Genomic DNA, 22,817 nt, shown 5'->3' on the forward strand with positions numbered 1-22,817 from the left:
TTTGATCTGCATATTTATTGAAAGAATTTTGAGGCTAGCTGAGCAGCTAGCTGAGCAGAAACTTCCTCTTTCCAGCAGATGTGACTTTTGCATCCTGCTCAGACTGAGTCAGAAAGAAACAAGAGACGTCCATGAGCTGGCACATGGTGAAGGAACGCGACCACAGCCCCGCCACACAGCCCCCAGCAGGTGGAGGAGGGCGCCAGACACGGCAGCTGAGGGAAGCACCCACGCCGTTCAGTAGCTTCCTCTTTGCAGGCAACCTGGAAGACAAAAAGTTCAAGGCTTTGCAAGCTGGTCTTTCTAAATTCACTCAGCAAGAATATGACATCAGGGGAATAAAAGACAATTTCTAAACCAGAATTTCCAAGATCGGCACCCGTCAAGTTTACAGTACAACGTGGGCTTATCAGCTCATCTGTGCTTAAATGTCTGTATTCCTATGCAGCTCCTCCAGATGTGAAGCGTGTTGTGGGCCCTTAAAGCTAACAAACGGCGTTTGGAGATAGACTCACGTGGATCATAGCACACTCCTTTGGATGCATCGGATGACGTGGCTGTGGTCCACAAAGGTTGACACCCGCGTTTGTTAGACTTTTAAGGCGCCACAGCACTCTTCAAATTCTGGAGTTACTAAGATTTCTGCCAGAGGGAATTGGCTGCTTCCAAGCTCCTCTGTGGGCCAGCAACCTGCCTGGTTCCCTTCTGTACTGATTTTTCAACAAGCGGTCGAGATCCTCAGGATGTCCAATGCTGGATTTTTTTTCCAAAACACACAGGATGTGCACAAAGACTTGCAGAACATGCTCTGTTCTGGACGCAGAAGCCTGCTTTCCTACTTGATTCTCCAGTTCGGCAACTGTGATAAGATTTTACAACTGACAGCTTCTCCCTCCCAGGTTTGCCTACGTCAGGAGCCACCAGGAGGGGATCTTCTGTGTCTCTAGGAAACCACACTCTCCGAGCGCCACCCTGTTTCGCCCGGACAAGACATGTTTGAGATTTCTATAACCTTTCCCCGAAGTTGAAGCAGAGGAAGGCCTCAAACCATCACAAGACTGCTCTTGCAAGCGCTACAGGAATGATTTGGGTCATGGGTCAGACCCAGCCACGCTGGAAGGCTTGCGAGGAAGGACACCAAAAGAGTAAAGATCCCCACAACCGTGTCAGCAGCTGTTCACACAACACATCTTGGCTGCTATTGGCTAGGAGGGTTTAAACAGTCCTCAGTCCCCAATCTGAAAAGGAGAAAGGTCTTAAGGAGCAGGAAAGAATGCAAAAGGAGGCTGGTTCTCAAAAGTGCCAACATTCTGAGAATGAAGAGGCTCTTGCAACCCAACACGTTTTGAAGCAATAATATTTTTCTTTGAACAGTCATTCCAGTAACCAACATAAGATCTTGCTCACCACTGACATTCCCGGAAACAAGTTTATGAAACCAGAAAGAAAGAAAAACTCACCCAGTCTTACTTGACACGTGGTTTGCGTGATGATGCAATGCGATACAATTTAATGGCAGCTACTGATCATTAAATGATATGAAAATCTCTTGGACCGGCCTGTCCCAGCATCCAGCTGCATTTCCTCTTTACAACTGCCAACACCCCAGCCGGCATGAACATGTCAGCTTAGGAGAGGCGATTTTACTTTTGTGAGCTACAACATGGTAATGAAGGTCTTGCATTGGCTACTCAAGAGGATGCTGTTAAAACTCAGAAACACCAAAACCGTAATCCTCTCTACTTGTTTTCAACAAAACCTTGCCTCCTGCTCTTCTGCCATCTCTTGTAATGTCTCAGTTATTCCAACCCAATGTTTTATATTTTTTTTGCTTTGTTCAAACTCCTTCTGGCTTAGGTGCAATCATAAAGCTGGGCCATCTACCCATATTCTCCAAGGGATTTCCTTGAGATCTGTTGGCTTGCCATTCCCATCACTTCCAGCCGAAGGCCTAAGTGCCCGGATACCAAGATGAAAACGCTCCCTGCTCTCCTGCCTCCTAGAGAAAGGATTCTGAAACACAGGTAGGGGGGCCACGGAACCCTTAGCATCCATTAGTTCCAAAAATCTGAGACGTTGTGACATTACCCTGAGACAGACAGACAAGACACACACTGAATCGCAAGCATCATCCACACCAAGACCAGAATTCTCACCTTTCCCCAAGCTGGAATTCACGACCCATCAGACCTGGCGGGGAAGAACACCAGGCTGATTCAGCATCCGTCAAGCAGGAACTTTTCCCGGAGCATCTCCCACAAGGGCTGCAACCACCGTTTCCTCATTCAGCGCTGTTTGAGCCTGTTCACCTCACATCTTGAACTGAAAGACAGAAAGAAGAAAGGTCCGTGAACTCCAAAATTCCTGCAGGGTGGGTCTACAGACCAAAGTCTTTGCAGCCAAGCCATGTGGCAATTATTCCAATGACTTTCCTTTAAAAAAAAGAAAACAGGCCTTCCATTTGTTCAGCTGCTCCTGCATCCATTAAAACCTGAAATTCAGGAAAACACACACGTGCATGCTTGCTTGGGTAAGTAATGTCCTTTTATCAACTTTCGAGCTCCTTTTATTTGCGCGCACTTAATATCAGGCACCACGGAATGCCCACAGGCTTTCAACGAGTGTTGTGTAAATAATCTACGGCAGGGAAGGAAATTCACTGGCAAATGAGATCTTCATTTGGCGATTAAAATGAAAAAGCCAGAGCGAACCTTGCTTCTGCATTCAATACATACATGAAAAGGCTGTGGGGGGGGGGGGGGAAACGACTCACAGGCCCCTTTCTACCCCTTTTACTCTTGCTTTTACAGAAACTTTACACCAGGAAGAAAAAAACACCTTTCCTCATCTAGGTAAGGGTGCACATACTTCTGCTAATTCACAGCTGTGGGAAGACAGCAACACAATAAAAGGGAGTCCTAGTTTTGGAAAGGTATTTTGGCATCCCCTGCCAGGTATCACCACCAGAGGCGGCAGACGGGGCTCACCGTCGACAGTTCATTACGTCAGAGGAATAGAACTTGCTGACCATCAGATATTCTGAGCACTGCAACGGTCCCAGATTCTAAGAGTTGACACTCAAAACATCTGGAGGGGCACCAGAGGCCTCCTAACCCTGGAGGATACCGAGAGGCCTGCATGTGTGTATGTAAGATCACAGGCACCTTTAATTCAGATCATTACTCTTACCTATTTGACTGATCTGCAAAAGACACCATGAGCCCAAAGGGGAAACTGTGGACAGACTTACCTTAGGCCACTTGGAGGCTCAAAGCAGGGATCAGCCAGATGTGTGCCTTTTGCCCAGAGCTGCGGAGCACAAGGGACGGCCCCTGAACCCTCTGAGCTGCGCTGACGGTCCCTCTGGCACTGCACAACCTTGGGCCGATGCTGTGGAGAGGCAAGAAAAAGCACCGCTGCTGAAATATATCTGGGAGCTCAGGGTGCTGAAATACTTTCCCAGTTCTCTGGGAAAGTGTCGGCTGAGGGGGGTCTACCAGAGTAGAGAAATGGCCTCTGATTTCCCCCCCCACCCCCGCTTTCTCGCACAGCTGGTCTTGCAAGCCCTACCGGATCAGACTCAGCCAGGCTGGAAAGCTTGCTGGGGGGGGCCATGCACCCCGACCAGGCCTGGACCCCTTCCCTCATTCGGGAGCAGTCTTGCGGGGGAGACTCACCCTCCACAGGCGCCGTTCCTCGAACTCTCGTCCTGAAACTTCGCAGCCACATCGCTTCCTAGGGATTGTGCATTTCTGAAATATATTTTTTTTAAATTTTTATTCCAGGCACTCTTCTCAAGACGTTCCTGGCAAAAGAGCAAAACAGTTTCTGAATGAAACCAAGCAGGTCCTTCCCCTTCCCCCAAAGAGGACCCCCTGGGAGGAAAAGCGAAGTCAATCAAACCCGAGACCAAGGGGCGCTGTGGGCTCGGGGGGCCCCCACTTTCCACCGAGGCATTCCGGGGCTTCTAAGCGGCCTCTCGTCCCCACCCTGCACCTTTCGTGTGAAAGGAGAGACACGCGTGTTGCGGCTCCCAGGGTCCGAGCAGGGGTGGGGGGAATAACAGGACCGGGAAGGGGACCCCCTGCGTCTAAGGGGATTCCATGGGGGAAAAAACTACAAACCCCACCATCCACGACGCCGGGAGCCTTCGCCTACGGGCCTGAGAGCGACCTGATGGGACTGGTAGTCCGCCGGGGCCTAAACTCGGGAACCGCATTGGCCCGGCCAGCGGAAGGAAGGCTGCCTACCTGCCTGCCTGCCTGTCAGTCAAAGGGCAGGGGCCGAAGCGCCTACCCGTCCCCCGCCGGGCCGCGGACACGGCCTCCTCACCCGGGATGGCGACCGATCCGACGGCCACGCCGCCCAGACCGCGAGAGCTCGTCCGGCTTCTCCTCCTCCTCCTCCTCGCCTCTCCACCCCTGGGCGCGCGGTGACCTCATCGACGCGCGCCTCCAGGTCGCCGCCCCTCCCGCGCCCTCTAGCGGCCCAAAGCAGAGAAACCTCGGAGCCTGGAAGGGAAGAGCCAATCAACGTCCGGCAGTTTAAACAAAGTGGGCGGGGAAAATAAGAGGAGGACCGAAGAGATGCGAACCGATGAGTTCTGCAATCGATTTCCGGCTCTAGAGCGCAGCTCCTAAGAATCCTCTTTGTGCGGATCCAGAACGCTAGGAATGCCCTGGAGTTACAAAGAAAAGGCGATAAAGAAAGTACTGAAGATTCTCGTCGACTCAAGGCTGCTTTCTCTTCATCCTCTGGGCCCCTCAGATGGTTTTAATCTGAACCGGAAGTGGAGGCCCTTCGAGCTCTCAATCCTTTCTGTACCTCTTCGGGCAAATCGTCTTTAGACGCCTGCACGCTCCTCTTCCCCGCCCCTTGCGTCATAAAGGGACGCTCTGGCTCCCTTCTCTGTGCTCCTGCGCCTCCCCCCCTTTCGGAGGACTGACGTCAACCCGGCTCCGAGAGGCCTGAATGAGGCGAGGGCGCGGTGCATGCCGGGAACGCCGACGCCCAAGATGGCGGCAGGATTGAAAAGTTGTGGCCGCGGCGGCGGCGGCGGCGCCTTTCCCTCCGCCTGAGCCTCCCGCTCTTCCCGGGGGCGGCCATGGCGGCGCTGTGAAGGGAGAGAGGGGCCCCGGGCGGGGAGATGCCTCCGGGCCCCGCCTGAGCCATGGAGGAGGAAGGCAAGAGGGGCAAAAAGGTGAGGGAGGGGGGAACCAGGGGAGGGGGCGGGGCCGGGGCCGGTGGGGGAGGGGCTTGTTTGGAGCTCGAGGGGGGGAGGGGAGGGGTGAAGAGGTGGGGGGGTCGCTTCCAACCCCCCCCCCAAGTAAATTAAACTCAAGGTGCATTGATCTTCTCCCCCGCCAAAAAAAGTTTATCTTTTAGAAGGAGATGCACGACCCCCCCTCCTGACTCAACCCCATAAATAAGTATAATTGCATAATGAGGTAATTGCTCCCAGATGCAGAAGGTGCAGGAGTCCCACCGCATCAAGTCCAGGACTTCTCTCCTCCCCCTATTGTTTATTTATTATTTATTTATTTGCTTACTCCTTCATTCATTCCATTTTTATACTGCTTATATCTGGCCGGTGGTCGCTCTGGGTAGTTCACCACGGGATAAGACCTAATGGTAGCATCGCATAACCAAGAGCTCCAAAGGAAAGTAACTGCTATTAAAGAGCAAGGATTTAAGTGATTAAAAAACTATTAAAAGTAGACCCAGCAGACGGCAGTCCTTATTAAAAGGCTGACCCTCCATGGTGCCCAGGTGGCGTGGCCATGATTTCTTGTCTCTCCCTCAAAGGCATGGGCGCAAAGCCAGCAGGGTTCCTGGTGCCCCCCCCCGAAGAAATCGTGGACTAAAAAAGGGGGTCATTGGCAAGGCTGTCACAGAGCCTTTGCTGTGTCGGGTCATGGGGGGTGGTGGTAAGGGTCAGGAAATCTTTGCCCTTGGTCTGTATCCAAAGCTTCCCCTGCCCGCCTGCCCCCCCCCCCCGATCTGTGCCTGAATCCTTAGTTCGTCTGCTCTCCAACTGCCTCCTGAAATGGGTCAAGAACACGATGTGGAGGTTTGCTGGCCCCGCGTCCCTTTCCAGAGGTAGCTGCCTCTGAATTCAGAAGCTCCGTGCAGTTGTCTGTCCTGACGAGCGACGAACGGGTCTGCCTTGTTTGAAAGGATACTTCCATTTTAACCTCTCCTGCAGTCACGCTTCACGGGCGCTCCTGGGCCCATTTGTGATGACAAAAGGCAAAACCTTCTCGCTCTTTTCTCCAGTTATGTAACGCACATTCCCATAACCCCAGAATAGACCCATCAAAACCATTGCTGACTGGAAAGTCAGCCATAGTGTAAACCCCATTGATTCCGTATCCATTCCTGTTGAGATTAACAATCGGGCCTGATTATTATTTTATTATTACACTTTGGTTTTCTTCTCAGCATTTCCTAATTACTTTACTTCTGGAATGCTGACATCCTTTAGCTTTTTGACAGTATCTGGGCAATGAAATTCCCGGTAACTTGCTTTCCTGGGCATTTACTATTTCATGGCAGCTGCTAGAAGCCTAAATATTTTTCAGCATGGGAAGAGGGCTGGTGCTTTTTGGCCCAGGCTCTCAAAACCAGGAAAAAAATGGGTCTTTTGTGGCTGGGTCTAGCTGACAAACCTTTTGGTTTTCCACCCTTCCTGTGTGCTTCCTGTTGAACCGTTGTGGCTGAATGGGACTTTTGTAGATGAAGGCATGCATTAGCCTTAAAAGTCTGGCAGCCTTTCTCAGAAAACAGAAAGTAATGACAGGATTTTCCTGCAAATCTCTTTGTTGAGGAGAGAAGGTTGCAAATAACTCCACGTGTTTTGTGTGTGTGTGTGTGTGTGTGTGTGTGTGTGTGTGTGTCTGTCTATGTGCATCAATACAGTAATTCACAAAAGAACTGGTGATGGGTTGTATTAGCTGTTAATCTGTCCGAGGGCCTTATAAAATTATTCTTTAATATTCAATGGAAACTGTTCAGGGGATGGTTCTTGGACATGACTAGGACACCGTGCAAGGACAACAGTTACTTATTTTAGCTTGACTGTTCTCCAGCATGCATCTGACTCTTCCCAAGAGTACTGTTCTAATTAGGAGGGGTACCTAATTTTAGTTAGGTTGCATTGTACAGTAGGAATGGGTCCCTGAGGATTTGGGAGGGTGGGGGGCAGGGGGGAGAATAATCTGCTGAGGAAATGAGTATGAGGATTGCCTTGGAATCATTTTGATTCTGAATGCTTTCTTTTTTAACATTCTTCCTCTCCCATGTTAGCTTCTTAGTTTTGCTTCATGATGGGCTAGGATCCATCACTAGCTTGCAGCCCCAGTCTACCCCTCGGGAATTGTTATGAAGGTTTATACGGTGGAGTGGGAAAAGAGTTATGTGCACCATTTTCCCTCCCTCCCTCTCTGCTGCTCTCAAAAAGACTTGGTTCCAGAATCCTCACTGCAGTAAGAGCCACCCTATGAGCTCATAACTTTTTCACTGAACAAGAAAAAGCTTGGAAGCCGGATCTCTCTCCACCCTTTCAAGCCTGGGACAGAACTGTGGCCGAGGCGCTATTTTTATCCAGCATGTTCACCACAGAAACCTGCATTTACCACTAGCTCGGAAGGTGGCAGCAGAGCCGCCCATGATGACATGCCAAGCAGAAGGTTGGATAAAGTCCTTTACAGCAGAACCGCTGGATTGCCTTCAGGACAAACGTCTGTCATTCTGGACTTAAGAAGTATTTAAATTGTGCGGCACATTCCGCTGTGTGTTGGAATGGTCTCAGGAGTGCTTTTATGTGCATGTTCTGCATTCTGTTTTCCAGCCGCAAGTTGGTTTGTCTGCCTGTGATGTAGATTCGACCGAAAGGCACTGGCAGAAAACCAGGGCAGACAATTTTGATTTTCCGAAGCGGGGAAGGTGGTATCCAAACTCTTTGGAAGGAGGGTCCCTTTGTGAGGAGCAGAGGAGGAAGGCAAGAAGGCAGATGGGTTTGGGAGGCCGCATGCTTTCTCGTGCAGAGAACCCTCCTTATCGCTGCTTAGCTACTGCAGTGCTGGCCTCCAGGGAGCAACCAGTCCACCATTCCTTTGTGACATCTGCAACCATCACACCCATTCCAAACATATTTTATTAATTACATTTCTATCCCGCCCATCTAGGGACCCGGCATCACTCCGGGCAGCTAACAATCAAAAACAACTACCCACCCACCACCCACATAAATGCTATGATCCCATATCGGATCTCTTTGTATATTGGCAACGGTTCTTTTCCTTACTTTAAGGGAGAGTGATTGTTGTGCTGGAGACCCTGAAAGCAAGCCCTCCCTGCTCCGCACACTGAGTGCTCGTGTGCAGAGGGACAGCCAGCACCCTAATCCCTGCCTAGTCCCATTGCTTGGTGAGCATTTCTGTCATTATGTTTGACAGGTAAGGCCTGCCCTCCCTTTTGTCTGACTTGTAAGCTGGCCAATCGGCTCCGTGTTCCCCACCCCCTCCCTGACGTGGTTGGACCGTAGCTCCCATCTTGCTGGTAGACCGGCAGGGTTCTGTTGACTGAAACTCTAGTTCTGCTGGTTCGAAGAGTGATGGGGCCAGGGAGGGCTGCCGTAGACAGCGAGTAAATCGAGGGCGTTCAGTGCAAACTATTCCGAGACTAGTCCCAAGCAGCTTTCCGAGTTTCTCTTGCTATCTCAGAATCCCTGCTTTCAAATCCTGGCTGCCTCAGTCATAGCTCCTGTCTGTGAAGAAATGCCCCAAAAGGGAGTAAGTTATCTATAGAATCACCTTTTTCCAAAGTCACTTTGAATGCAGAGCTTTGATGTCTTATTCTCCACTCAGCCATGCACAGAAGGAACACTTCAACTCCTGCTGGGCAGGGCAGGATGAGAGCCGTTGCTTTGACGGCTCTTCTGCATGTCCTTCATCATCCTTAAGGTCAGGTGATACAACCTTACTGTCCTTGGCCACTTGATGGGTGCCTGGCTTTTTTGCTGAACCAGTTGGCAGTAAATCAGGTGCTGCAAAGCAACTGTGCCAATCCCACAAATGTCTTCTGTAAAAAAGTTTTTTTCATCACTCAGAAAAGACAGGGTTTGGGGACCACAACTCCCAGATTCCCCATACTGCTGCTCTTCTCCAAACTTGTTTAGGCTGTGTTAAGGTGGGGAATTGGCAGCCCATTTTTTTGTAACTTGGGAAATCTGATTGTAAACGCAGAGATTTTTTTAATGTTGTTGTTATTGCAATGAATACAGACATAAAGGAAGTCTGCTTTGGGAATATATGGAATATTCAAAGAAAGACGGATAAGACAACCCACCCACCTTGGAGAGCTCTGGCAGGAAGTGCTGGGGGCCCTCGAAGGAATTGAGTTTGTAGGTGGAATGGTTTGATCGAAAGATTCGTAAATGTGTTTCTGTTATGCCCTGGCTTCAGAAAGTTCAGAAAGGGGGCAGATCTAATTCCAGATGTTTGATGTAGATAGAGATATCTATATCTGCATCAAACATCTGGAATTAGAACTGCTTCCTTCCTGCACTTTTTTTTTTTGGTAACAGTCAAATTTACCTAGAAAAAAAATCCCAGAAACAGGGGAAGTTGGGCTGAAGGCAGTCCTGGTGGAAATTTTGGTGCCATTGCTGAATCCCTAGAGCTTCTTCCTGGTTTTCTCTCCTTTTCCTTCCCCCTCCCTCCCTCTTTTCCTTCCCCAAAGGGGTGTGTGAAGATCCCTCCCGGATGCGTCCTGTCTGGGTAGCAGCTGGATTTGATAAAACCAGGAATAGCAATGCATGACTTTAAATAACTTCAGCTGGCTGTGTGTGGCGTCTTATTGCAGCTGTTCTGATTCTTTTTTTCTTGCTTTGAATCTTGTATGTATTTACAGATGTGGTTAAAAATAATACTCTTAGCTGTCTCCAAAACTCTTATAATAATGGGCGTGAGCACTACTGAGGAGCCTCGCATTCCCTTCTCACATGCCAACCCCCCCAGAAAAACATGCTTCATGAACTCTCTCTGTGTGTGTATTTCTGATGGTCTTATCACCCTGCTCTTGTTCATTGGCAAAATGGGCGATTAGTATTGTGTTCTTCTCTCTTTTTTAGTATCACTCCAAAGGAAACAGTTAACTGCACTCACATGGCTGAGACATCTCTAAAGTTCTTGGGAATGAGATGTGATATGAAATCCCAAATCCCTCCTTCAGGCGGACTTCATTTGCTTCAAGAAGGAACTTTTAATACAATGGATGCTGTATTTTATTTCTCTGGTAGTAGTGGTGGTTTAAAAATAACATAGGTTTAACTTTATGCATTTGCACGAGTTTTATTGTGAGCTGTCCTGTGTCGTGTTGGTAGGAGGAAGGCAGGAGTTAACCGAAATTTAAAAAGTTTTAAAAGGATGTGAAAATAAGATTCCTTGGCTATGCCTGAATGGTTAGTGTGAAGTCATTCTAGCACAAGGGCGCAGAAGAAATGAATGTGGTGTTTCTGTAGATTCATTCGAGTGTGCTGTGATCTGTAATAAAGGAATGGAAGTGTTTGTGCATCTCCAAGCCTGTTTCTGTATTCCTTCATGGTGGATAAAGAGTGAGTGAGGGGTCAGGTACTCTGCTTTCAGGGATGTGCGAAGGTGCGCTGTCCTGAGCCAGGCTCTTTGGTGGTGGTGGGGAGGGTGGCGTCATGTCAGGCAGAACCTTTTGCTGAGCCTGTTTGGGCACAACGCTGGACCACCTCTGGCTGGCATCCACAGCTCTCCAGTGTACCAGACAGTCTCCCCCACCCCACCCCTACCTGGATTGGACCTGGAAGTTTCTGCCTGAAAGGCAGTGCTTTACCCCTGAGCAACACTCCCTCTCTCATGGGTTTGAAATTTGGGGCGCTTGGGACTTGACCTGTTCTTGACCACCCTCCTGCCCAGTTCCTGAGTTTTGGGTGTCCAGCCGTCTGCCCCTCCAACTCATTGTCCTCCTCTTGGGCTAGACCAGGGCGCTCACCAGCCAATGCTTGCTGAACTAAGTTATTTCTTCCATGCTGTGTGGAAGTGAATCCTTGCAAATTGCAGGGAAAGGTGATTAATTCCCCTCCCCCCCAATTGCATTTATACATTATTACAGTGACGACGGGCCATTTAACCTGCAGGAGTGTCCCTTTCCTATTCCCCCCCACACCTTTTTTTTAAAAAAAAACTGCTTAGTACCCTCTATGAAGCAGGATCTGGCTTTTCTGCTTGCTGTCTGTCCATCTCCTGTGCAAGTGGTGGTTGGGAAACGTTTCATGGAGATCGTGGGATGGCTGGGAAATTGTAAAAAGGCCGTGGTAATCTCATGCTCTGTCTTGGTTTGCTGGCCTTCTGGTTTCGTTTGTGCTCAGCGTCTGGATCCAACCAGGCAGCTTCTTGTCATTAGCTTTGGCTGTAAAATATCTTAAGATCTGGATGGAACGCACTGGGCTTTTTAGCTGCTCCTTGTGTCGTCTCTGAACATGATCTTTCAAAGTAACCCAGTCATGTGCCAAATTGATGTACGGTTCATGGCGAGCAAGTGCCCATTGAATTCAGCGGTATTTACGTCTGAATAAACATGCATGTGCTGTAAGTAGGTCTTAAAAGGAAGCAGAAGCCCGAAATGGCGAGGTCGGTCTGAGTCGTGCAGGCCACTTTGTTCACAGGCCTCATATTCCGTAGGCACGTAGCTGTCAAGAAACCTTCAGAAGCCAAGATGAGGATTTATGCTCCAAATGATGCCCAAAGCTGAGAAAGGGGATCCTCTAGTGCCTGGCTTACCGCTAAGTCTGATGATGAGTGTCTGGTGAATAGTACTGTATGGGTTTAAACATCAATTGAACAATTCCATGGGCCGCTTTCTGCCTGAGTCTATGCATTCCTCTGCCTGAGGAATTTAGTGTATGTGTGTGTGTGTATGTGTGTGTGTGTATGTTTTATATAGCAGTTGGTGGGAGAGCGATTTACATGGGAAGGCAAGAGGGGATCCCCAAAAGTGCTGTGCTGGTGTGGGCAGGGTTCATGCCCGAGCAGGTGAACCCTGATAGCGAGCACACCTGTCCCACCTTACTTTGGGACATCAGCCTGTGGGGGGTTTGGGAGCTCCCCCGCCTTGTTGATTTTCATCAGTACCAGCATTTAACTGACTCTTCGGAGTTCCCGGTGCTCCTGCGCTCTAGCCTGATGGGAGCCACGTATCGCACTGAATGCATAAATTCAAAGCGATGCAGGGTGACTCTTCTGTACCATGTGCCTGCAGATCCCATTTCAAAGGTTTTAGGTGTGTTTCTGTTGGTGAAATATGATTATATAGTATTCTAAGCCTGTTTCTTTTTCTGAGATGGCTGACGCCTGCTTCTGGGACCAGTTACAGCAGATGGGTGCAGCAGATATGAGGATGAACAGAAGGCAGGAGGTTATTTTAACAAGCACGCCGTGGTACACCATCTACCAATACCAACATGTTCCGCAACTTGTGAACATTTCTCCACTGAGTCCCAGAATGCCATTTTTAAAGTTAAGATCGTTTTTAATGTTTTACCTGTTTTAATTATTCAGTATATTTTAATCAATTTTATGGTTTAATTGGTGTTTTTTTAATGTATATGGAATGTGTTTTTCACTCTGTCCTTTTTAACTTTACGAGTCCCCTTATTGGGAGAAAGGCAGCCTATAAAACAAACAGCAGCAGCAACAACAGCAACACAAAAAGCAAAGCATGTCAGTTTAGAAGGTAAATCCCAGGTCAGGATGCTGGTTTGTTTTATCTTTGTTTCCTAAGAGTAGACTACTTTGGCTCAGCCCCCTGACTAAATAAGGTGTCCAAATTTGTCCTTGAGTTTTTTTAACTTCTGGGAACCGTTGTGGGGGAGCCTTTCTGTATCTTGTATCAGATTTCCGTGAGGTGTGCAAAGCAGAATAGTAGAAAAACAAAACAGAAAACCTTACAAAGATGAAGCAGGTACATGGTACCGTATTTTTCCATATATAAGACTATACTTTTGTTTAAAATCTTTAGACTAAAAATTGAGGGTCGTCTTATACACGGAAGTAAGCTGAGGAGGAAAAAACCCAAGTGGAGGGGAAAGCAGGGATCAAAGTGATCCTGCAGAGCTTTGATCCCTGTTTTCCCCTCCACTTGTTAAGCGTTAGCGCAAGGAAAGCAGGGAACAAAGCACTGCAGGATGGCTTTGATCCTTGCTTTCCCCTCTGCTTACTAAGTCCCATGGGACTTAGCAAAAGGAGGGGGGAAAGAATCAAAACAATCCCATGGCTGTATAAGGGGGAAAGGGATCAAAACGATCATGCAGTCGCGGGATAGCTTTGATCCCTTTTCCCCCTACACTTGCTAAGCCCAACTTAGATTTCTTAATTTTGGGTTAGAAAAGTGGGGGGGGGGGGCATCTTATAAATGGAAAAATTGAATGAACGAACGACTAAGCAAACTAATACATAATTTCACAGCAGACTAGAAAATTTAAAGAGGGTGGGTCATATTCCCAGCCTTGGTTAGGAAAGGCTGAGACAAGGAGCAGACGAGTGAGTACGTGTGCAACCTTCACACCCCTGTTTTGTGTGTGTGTGTGCAAAGGTTTGTGAGGCCCATTCCTTTGGAAAGATCAGGGACGTGGTGCACAGACACCTCTGGCTCCTGGCTGGCTCTTGCATCCCTGTTAACTTTCAACCCGGCAGGTTCTCTGGTGGAGTGTCCCCTTTCGCCTTCTGCTTCTATCCACCAAATGCTGGCATTCCTGTTTGAATGGCTTCATAAATCTGAATAAGGTGATGAGCTTCAAGGACTAAGTCAGGCCTTTGCTGAGTTGTTGTTTTTCCCCCAGGGAACAAACCAGACAGTTCTAAAAATAGCCCTTGGGGAAAATTCCTTTCCTATTTCCTTGAGTGCTGATCCTGAAGCTGGCAAAACTGATGTAAACATGTTAAGTGCAAGCCTGCAGCGAGCCGGACTCAAAACGAACAGGCATTCCTCTAGACGTGTTCACGGGATGCCGATGGGGCCACCGGGGATCTCCTTGAGATCAGCCCGAACTAACCTAATGCCACGGAGTAACTTTTTCGTGGGTGTTGCGGGAGCGGCGCGGAGGGTGTGGGGTCCTGTGAACCCATGGTAAGCTGGGTAGTCGCCTTGAAAGGCCTCAGATCTCCTAGACGTGATCGGCGAATCGCATTCAAGCCTGTTCAGTACTAGTTTGGACAGGGCTGCGTCAACTTTGCAAATGTTCAGCAATGGTGGCACAAGGCTTTGCTGGGAAGGAGGGGCTGGAAGGTCGCTGGGTCCCCGTTTTCCTCTCCTTCGTGGCTATCGGTGTGTTACGCATGGCTTGCTCTGCAAAGGGGAGTGGTAGTCTCGTGTTCCTCATGTACAGGGTGGGGCTGCCTTTCACTTCTGCCTCCTTTCGTACAAAAGTGACACACAAAATAGATTGTGACGAAGTAAAGCATATTCATGAAACAGTGCAAGTCAAAATTCCAAGTTATAGTCCTGGGAACAGCAACAGTACTAAAATCAGCGTTAAATAATTCTAGTGATCTGGCCCCGTTAGTTATTAGTATATTTCCAACCCACTCCTTAGCCAAAGGTCTCAGTGCACGCACACACACATATGCAGCTTAGAAGCAACACAAGGTCACAGTGTAATATGATGACGGGCAAACCCAATCCAGTACAAAGTAAACAGTGGTAATCCTGTGGGCAGGAAGATCCTGGTACTTGGGTGGGTGCAATAAGAACGAGGTCAGCACCACCCATTCCTCTGGATGTGAAGGGAGGCCATTCAGTAACGGTCCGTGTGTGCGTACACACAAAGCTGTGAGGATCTTTTTTTCGTTTGTGCGTAAGGTGGCGGATTCCAGAAGTCGAAGGCAGAGGAGAGAACTCCCAAGACCCAGCCTCCCAGCCCCACCAGTTGCCTGTAGTTAGACCAGTGGCTAATGAGGGTGGGTTCTTTGTGCATGATATAAAATCCCAGTTCAGAAGCGGTCACCGCCCTCTTTCTTGAAAGTGGAGTAGGAACCGTCTCTGCTTGAAGCCCTAAGAATTTATGAGACGGAGGTCCTCCATGCCGTCTTTCTGGACACCAGAAAGTCCAGGACGGGTTTCATTCTGAGGTCTCTACAGTATTAGAGGCATAATTGTTACGGTCTGGTCTGCCTCTTATCTGGTGGGTTGGTGAGTATCGTAAGTGGAGGGAAAGGACCAAGGGACATATTCTCAGTTACAGAACTGTCTTTGTTTCCACTAAACCATGTGTTGGCGGGGCGGGTTCAGTTGTATCATTGGGCAAATGTGTGGTCATCTCCCAGTGGACGCTGGGGTGGTCTTCGTGGGGAGAAGGCAGCAGCTAGGCAGAGCCAGGCTTGTGGTGTGTGAGTGAGGGACGGACGGACAGATGGACGGTTGGACTCCCCGTTAAGGCATCGAAGTAAAGAGCTGATCAGAAGCTTCCTTCTCCGTCCACCTTCCCAAGCAGGCGTTTCTCCCCCCCCCCAAGCTAAACATGCCTCCAAAGGGTGGGGAGGGTCTTCCGGGAGGGGTGTTGCATGAACGTCCGGTGCCTCCCACCGGCCTGTGCACGCGACAGCATATGGGAGCAGGGCTTGGTGGGTGGCGCTGGGGCCTTTGGCTTCTCAGCCTTTCTCTCTGTGCCGTGTGGACGCTGGGCGGCCTTTCGCCAGAGCTCAGCGTGTCCATGGGCCCCCTCTGTGCCCCGCCTGCCCCAACCGATGTAGGACTTTAGAACAGAGAAAAAGCATGAGAGGTTCAGGTTTTTGACATCGGTTTGGCCTTTTTTTAACAGCCCCGGGGGGGAACAAGAACGTCTCCAAAGAGCACTGAACCCCAGTTGGTTGGTTTGCTTCTTTTAAAAAAAGAAGTCTTTTTAATGGCTTCGGACAAGAGATGTCGGCAGGTTTCCGTCGGCTGAGGGCAAGGAATATCTTGGGCCCAGTTTCTCTCTCTCTCTCTCTCCTGTTCAAAGGAAGATTGCTGTGTATTGCTTCTGTATGTATGCGTGCGCGCATGCGCTGACACTCTAAAGCATTATGTAAATCTTAGTTATAGGCTCTGAGGTTCTAGTGTAGAAACAAGCAAGGGTGTGTTTTGGGCAGCTGCAGAGGCTAAAAGGCAGACCTCCCTCTGCTTGCCGTGCAACATCCATTTCAAGAACATCGACAAGTTGTACCCAAGGGCTAGAAATCTGGACCTAGACGTCCTGAACCGGGGGGCGGGGGGCAAGCAGGTTGAAGAAGGTTTCCCTACCTTTATGAAGCAAGCACCTGCCAGTTCCTTTTCCAGAGTATCCGGGGTACCTTCGGTGCCATCGTGAACATGGAAGGGCCCCTTTTCAGAGTGCCCGAGACCCCTCCTGCCTGCACGAGGATGCTCCCGTCGCTTTTCTGCCGGAGAGAATCCGGTCCTGAAATGGCTTTACCAGCTCTGCTCCCCCAGTGACTTTCCATGCCCAAGCAGGGATTCAAAAACCAGGCCTGGTGCTAATCTGGTACCTGAAGGGGAAGGATTTGGAAGCTTTCCCGAGGAATTCCGAAGAGCACTGGGTAATTCCAGAGCAAAGACAATCTCACCCAACTTCCTTTACTTTTGAAGGTGCGGTGAGTTTTATCAAACACTCCCTGGCAATCAGGGTTAGCATGGAGCAGCGAAGCCTAGTTAGTGCCTGGGCATGTGCTAAGCGTAAACCACCCACAAGTCACTGTGCCTGCTTACTGAAAACATGTTCAGCAGAAATAGATGTAGATTGCACGGGCGCCGTGAAAAGCATTTCTTGGTGGTTTCGTTGGGAACCCGGTAGAAGGTGAGCTGGTGGGCTCTCTCACTCGTTCCTCTTGGGAGTTCTGGTTTCTTTCACTGGCAGCTGTCTCTCTCTCTCTCTCTCTCTCTCTCTCTCTCTCTCTCTCTCTCTCTCTCTCTCTCTCTCTCTCTCTCTCTCGGGAGGGTGTGTATGAGCTGTCGCTGAGCAGAAGGAAGCTGTGGTCATTCTACATCCTGTTCACACTCTTGCTTAAGAGCAAAAGCTGACGCTTGGCCCTCACCCCTTCCCCTCGCTGCCATTAGCCATTAGCCAGATGGAGCCCAGTAGCCCAATGTAGGGCCGATGGAGTGGAATCCTTCCGAGCTCCAACCAGCCTTCGCCAGCTCATCAGTCTCTCCTAATTGGAGACTTCATGGAGACCGAGGTAGGGCCACGCGCGGCTGTTTTCTCCCTGAGACAAGCTCTCTTCCAGCGTCCATCGAACCTTGTCTGTCTTCAAATCAAGCTTATCCCTTCAGTTGCTCCTGTATTTAAAGACTGGGAGAGCCAACCACTTGACAAGGTTAGGCAACGTGATCCGAGAATGAAGCCCATGGGAGGGGTCTTCCAGCCCCTTAGGTGGGACCCCGGGCTTGGCAGCTTTTCTTTCCCGAGTTGTGTTCTAGACAGCACCAGGCTCAACTTCCCAAGCCATAATGGGGCAATTATGAGCAACGCAGCTTCCCTTCTCAACAACGGATACGCCTTGGGCAGGGGAGCAGTCAACTTGCTTGGGCATTACTAAGGTTTCTCAAAAAAACGATCCCCACCAGTGTAGGTATATTTATCAGAGGTTTCTGGCATTGTTCATTATTTGGTCCCATCCATCTTGCTGTAGGCATTCCCTGAGCGTTCCACTTTTGACATAACTGTTTGTTACAGCAAAATGTCTCATGGCATTCCGTTGTACAGCAACCATAATAGGTTTTTTTTTTCCTCTCCTCCTGCTGAACGACTAGGTTCTTTGGGGACGGTGGTTGCTGGTAGGAAGAAGAACGTAGTCTCAAAAACAGTATAAAGTGAGGTCGCTCACAAGAAGGGCGGCTTGATGAGCTCCATCCTCCCAGATTGGCTTCAGCCCCACTTGTCTTGGGTATCAAGGTGCGCCTGCCCTCCAAAACCAGTACAAATGAGGTGGAGCCTCTTTAGAATTCAGGAGAAGGAAAGGGTCCACTGCTTCAGAGTATTCCCAACCTAGGAAGCCCTAAAAAGGGTCGCCGTAAGTCAGAATTGACTTGGTGGCCCCTGATTAGCATTATTATTTAGAATGGGGTGATCGGGGGCCGTTTTTTATGTTTGCTACAGTCTGGACTTCTAAAAGGATGGGACTAAAGGGGCTAATTTGCATATGCAACCATTATTTAGCGTAAAGGAATCTGTAGTGGGTTTTTCCCTCCTTGAAAAATGCCTCTAGGTTAAAAAAAAAAGCTTCTTGAAATTGAAAAAAGGCCTCTCGTTCCCTCTAGTGGTCATTATTATATATATTATCTCTAGCGAGAGAGAGAGAGAGAGAGATTATGGACTATGAGGGCCCCTCAAAACATGACAAAATTGCCTCCATGCTCTCTATAGAATACAGGGAGACTTTTTGAAGAAAAAACATGTTGTTTTCAGTCTGTAGCGATGGAGAAAACACAGACATAGCCCTGGGGGCTACGGCTACATTTTGACTCCTCCTGTCTTAGATGTAAGCAAGCTGTTTCTTGGGCCATCTTTATCCAAAAAAAGAAAAGAAAAGAAAAAAGCAAAGCTGCATCCATCTAAGCCAACTTACACACACACACACACAGTTCAGGCAGAACTGAGTGCTCTGTTTGTAACTATATGGCTTTTGCAACCAGCAGATGTCTTTGCACACCTGATGTGAAGGCCACGTTTGCTGAGCAAAGCAAAAAAAGCAAAGTATGTTGCTTCTATACCACCCCATAGCACTTCAAGCACTCTCTGGACAGTGTGCAAGTTAATTATGCAGTCTGTACATTCCCCCCCCCCCTTCCAAATGAGCTGGGCACTCCTTTTACTGACCTCGGAAGGATAGAAGGCTGAATCAACCTTGAGCCGGCTGTCTGGGATGGAACCCCAGGTCGTGAGCACAGTTTGGGCTGCAGGACAGCGGTTTAACCCTTGTGCCACGAGGCTCTTACCGATGAGCCCTGTTGAGTGTGGGAGCTGCCCTTTGCTTTTAGCAACAGTGAAACTTCCGTGTCCGTTGCTGCGACTTGCAGCGTCCTGCCCTGATCGTTGATGGTCTGGAGGAGCAGATCAAAGGAGGGAGAAGCGTCTCATCTTCAGACCATCTTTGTCTTATCAGTTAGGAGCGTCCCCTCTTGGAGACACCGAGACTTTGATGGATATGTGATGGCTCACATGCAGGCATGGCTAGTATTCTCAAGATTCAGGGCCGGAGGGGTGCAGTGTACAAAGGTATGACCCAAGGGCCTGGTAACTGAGCGTCTTTTGGGCACCAGCAGACTGCCATCTGCTTAGTTCTGAGCTCTCGGCTGGAAATGCCCCCCAGAAGCATCCACTGTCCTCCTTGGGGGAGTCTCCCCTTTCCCGGGGGGAGGGCTCACACTGTTGTGAGAAGCGTTCCCTAACTTATTGCCTTCCACAGACATTGAACCATGACTTCCACCCCCCACCCCCCAAAAAACACAGCTTGTTGCTTTTTGTACGAAGGACAAGTCATGGAGGTCTTTCTGAAGAGGGATTCTGTCTCCTAACAGTATGGAGCCTTTCATGGAGTTGGTTCTGCCCCAGACAAACCCCTCTTCTTACTGGTTTATGATCTTAGCCTATGGGCTGTTTTGAATAGATACCCTCCTGTGAGCCTTAAGGCTTGAGAAGGCTTGTGAAAGAGGTACCCCAAAATCCATCTTCAGGGCTCAGTGTGTGATCTTGAAACCTCTGCAGAAATCCATCCTGCCCTCTTTGTTTGTGACCTTCTGAGAGCACCGAGTCCCTTGGAAGCCTTTTGCTCTGCTACTCCTTGTGGAGTTTTATTTTTAGCCAGGACAGCCTGGTTCATGCCTACAATGGTTTCAGTTTTATTCCTCCCTGTTTTGGCTACTTCATTTATGTTTCATGACTGCCACCGCCTAATGGAGAAGGCCAATAGACAAAGCAGAACTAGATCACCGAAGATGTGTTGCAGATAGATGGCTGAAAGCAACCAGCCGCTTGCTCCTTTGAAAGCATGGTTCTGAGTCTTGTTGAAAGGCGGAATGTGTGCCTTTTGCCCCTCTCCCAAAATCCTTCTGATGAAAGTCAATGTTTGGCTTGTTCTGCAAATTGAGCTCAACACACCAGAGCGCGTGCGGGTTCCCTTTATGGGGAGAGGTGACAGAACAAGCTAGAGTTCTGCCGAGGCTTGGGGAACACCCTAGCCGTTTCTGAGGCTTTTCTGTGATGGGTGGGACTGGGAGCCCTTGCAGACCCACCACATGGGAGGCATTGTGCTTTGCCCATCCCAGTCCAACCTGGACAGCAGCTTGGTGAACCTGGAGCTGATCCAAGAGAATCCTGTGATGCCTTAAAAGACTTATTGCACCTATTTTTTTAATAGTGGGGCAGCTTGAATGCAGACTCCGTAAACCTTGCTCCGAGTCTGCCAGCTTGTTGGCAAGACCTTGTTACTGAGTCTACTGGGGGGGGTTGTCACTGATGGCAGCCAAGCAACTGCTGCTTTCCACCCTCCTTGCATCTTTACGGCTTTCTGTTGAGTTGGGGATGGGAGGTGACTTTGCTCCTACACGGCGTGTTGATTTCAGAAGACTTCTCTTGTCACCTGTGCTCTGGGACTCTCTGAGGCTCAGTCCTCCCCACGCCTTTTCACATCCACAAGAGATTGGAGAGTGAAGCCCTCCTGAGGTTTGCTTGTGAGCGTCAACCCTTGCAATATGTGGGTGACTTTAGTCCAGAACACTAAAGTACAAAAAGCTCCCCGAGGAATGTCTTCGAAGGGCAGTGAATGCCGGCAGTGGAACGAGGAAGTGCCCTTTCTGAAAAACCTCGGAGCTGGCGTATGGGTTGTGGTGGTTTGGGGTGGGGCTGGCTCATCCCGCACAAACCCCCCAAAGCTGTTCCTTGGGATGCCCGTGAAGCAGCTTGCGATCCACGGGGCGGGGGGGAGGGGCTAATCCTTTCCTGTGTCCAAGGCCCCGTTTCCAAAGTTGCAAGGTTCCTGCGTCGGGTCTGCCGCCGAGTCCCCTGCAGTCCACCGTCGCTCGGGCTTCCCACGTTTCAAGGTTGGGACTAAACAATGTAGGCCTCCGTCTGTAGACTTTCAGCTAATAAGGCCTTGCATCTGGCCAGAGCCAGCAGTTCATTTTGGAAAAGTTATAGCGCCAGGTGAGTAATGAGGCTTTTCAAAAAGAAAAGGGGCAGGGGGAGGAAAGGATGAAGCTGCACAATTAATATAATGGTGGTTGACCTCATTGCAACTGGGTACACTGCGCTCTGTTCCCTGAATACCTCTTTAGAAGACAAACAGCCTCAGTAATCAATGCATCTCTTGACTGTTCTGGAGTTTGGTGCAAAGAGGAGCGCTTTGTGAGCTCATAAATCAGACTAGCCCCAAATAAAATAGTGAAACCACTGGGTCTCTCCTTCTGCCTCCCTGCCCTGTTGCCTCTGCAGCCTGGAATCGTGTCCCCTTTCAAGCGCGTCTTCCTGAAAGGTGAAAAGGGTCGGGACAAGAAGGCCCAGGAGAAGGTGACGGAAAGGCGGCCCCTGCACACGGTGCCCTTCTCCTTGCCGGACCGGGTGGAGCCGGACGTCCTCTTGAACGACTACATCGAAAAGGAAGTGAAGGTAACCTGTCCTTGTCCTTCCATGACTCTCTGGTTTCCAGAGCAGGAGCCTTGAGAGGGCCGCGGTTCCCCCCCTCCACACACCTTGGGTCTCCCGGTGTTCTTGGACTCCAACTCCCAGAGGCCCTTGCCAGCACAACGGGTGGTGAAAGGCTTCTGGACGTTGTAGTCCAGGAAGACCTGGGTAACCCAAGCGGGGGGGGGGAACCACACCTCTAGATCCTATGCCACAAGAAACGGTTCAGTTTTGTTCTTATTACCTTTCTGTCAAGAACTGGTGGGTGCCGTGCTTGTTTAGTGGGAACGCATTCCCAGCCTTTGGAAATTCGAGGCCCAATGGCAGCGTTCCACCATCAGTACCTTTAGACCCGTGCTGCCTTTTGTGTGACTGTTGGAGTGTTATGACCGTGACAAGCCACAATAAAAGGAAAAGGGTGGAAAAACAGACTGCAAGGTCCACCCACCTACATGGTAGAAGCACCTTCAAGGCCAATCTGACGAGGAGGCACTTGTGTGCTTGAATGGGGCTTTTGTCCCCCAGAATACCTTTGTGATGGTAATGGAGACTTTTCCATGACGTGTGCTTGAGTCATGCCATCTCCCTTTAATCTGAGCCCTTTGAAAGGTAGAGTGAGTGGTGGGTGGCTTGCCTGCAACCCGGAGCTTTTTCCATCCCTACACTGGCTGAATTGCTCAGAAAGAGAGTTTTTCTCTGTAGGATGTCTATTTTGAATCTACGCTTGTGTCAGAAGGCTGAAGTTGAGGTTTGTATGCCTGTGTATCCACATAGGTGCTAATTGTTTCAAATTGCTTTCCAGTATTTAGGTCAATTAACATCTGTCCCAGGATACCTGAATCCCTCCAGCCGTGCTGAAATACTGCATTTGATAGACAATGCAAAGGTGTGTATTTTGTCATCACTTGAGCCTTAGTTTCTCCTCTCTTTCTGCAGTCAGGTGAAGAAGGCCTTCCTCTTCAGCCTGGCTTTCCCTGAATGACTGGCTGCCTGAGTGGGTTTTTTTTTTTTTAAAGGGATCCTTGTGCCTTTCGCCTTTGAATGTGGTTTTGGTATCGTTTATGTTTTTAAGTATGGTATTCATTTGGTCCTGTTAGTATTTGTAACGGGACCAAACTCCGGGAGGCCGTGGAAG

General features: G+C 49.4%; 1 protein-coding gene, 1 long non-coding RNA gene and 1 other non-coding gene across 10 annotated transcripts in view; 1 reads left to right on the forward strand and 2 right to left on the reverse strand.

Annotated features, from left to right (window-relative positions):
- Positions 1-4,407, reverse strand: LOC144583773 (uncharacterized). Of its 6 annotated transcripts, none has more exons than XR_013537705.1 (5): positions 4,297-4,407; positions 3,678-3,805; positions 3,251-3,390; positions 2,157-2,316; positions 1-263 (listed from the first exon to the last, which is right to left on the reverse strand). It is a non-coding gene; the product is annotated as an uncharacterized LOC144583773 (long non-coding RNA). The 6 variants fall into 6 exon arrangements; XR_013537703.1 differs by having other exon boundaries at positions 2,157-2,322; XR_013537708.1 differs by lacking the exon at positions 4,297-4,407 and adding an exon at positions 4,130-4,268 and having other exon boundaries at positions 2,157-2,322.
- LOC140701567 (small nucleolar RNA SNORA9) lies at positions 991-1,128 on the reverse strand. The gene has a single exon (XR_012080458.2). It is a non-coding gene; the product is annotated as a small nucleolar RNA SNORA9 (small nucleolar RNA).
- Positions 4,408-4,982: 575 nt separating the features above from the next.
- Positions 4,983-22,817, forward strand: part of CCM2 (CCM2 scaffold protein) — a 29,287-nt gene continuing 11,452 nt past the window's right edge. Inside the window, exons 1-3 of one of the 3 annotated variants that reach the window (XM_073002717.2) lie at positions 4,983-5,200; positions 21,494-21,667; positions 22,485-22,568. In XM_073002717.2, coding sequence (XP_072858818.1) covers positions 5,171-5,200; positions 21,494-21,667; positions 22,485-22,568 — 288 coding nt within the window. In that variant the 5' untranslated portion in view covers positions 4,983-5,170. Of the gene's footprint in view, positions 5,201-17,066; positions 17,379-21,493; positions 21,668-22,484; positions 22,569-22,817 lie in introns of those variants that run through there. The other 2 variants (XM_078378474.1, XM_073002718.2) reach the window with 2 other exon arrangements.

This window comes from Pogona vitticeps, chromosome 6 (assembly GCF_051106095.1).
Source record: "Pogona vitticeps strain Pit_001003342236 chromosome 6, PviZW2.1, whole genome shotgun sequence".
In the NCBI taxonomy this organism is placed as follows: Eukaryota; Metazoa; Chordata; class Lepidosauria; order Squamata; family Agamidae; genus Pogona; species Pogona vitticeps.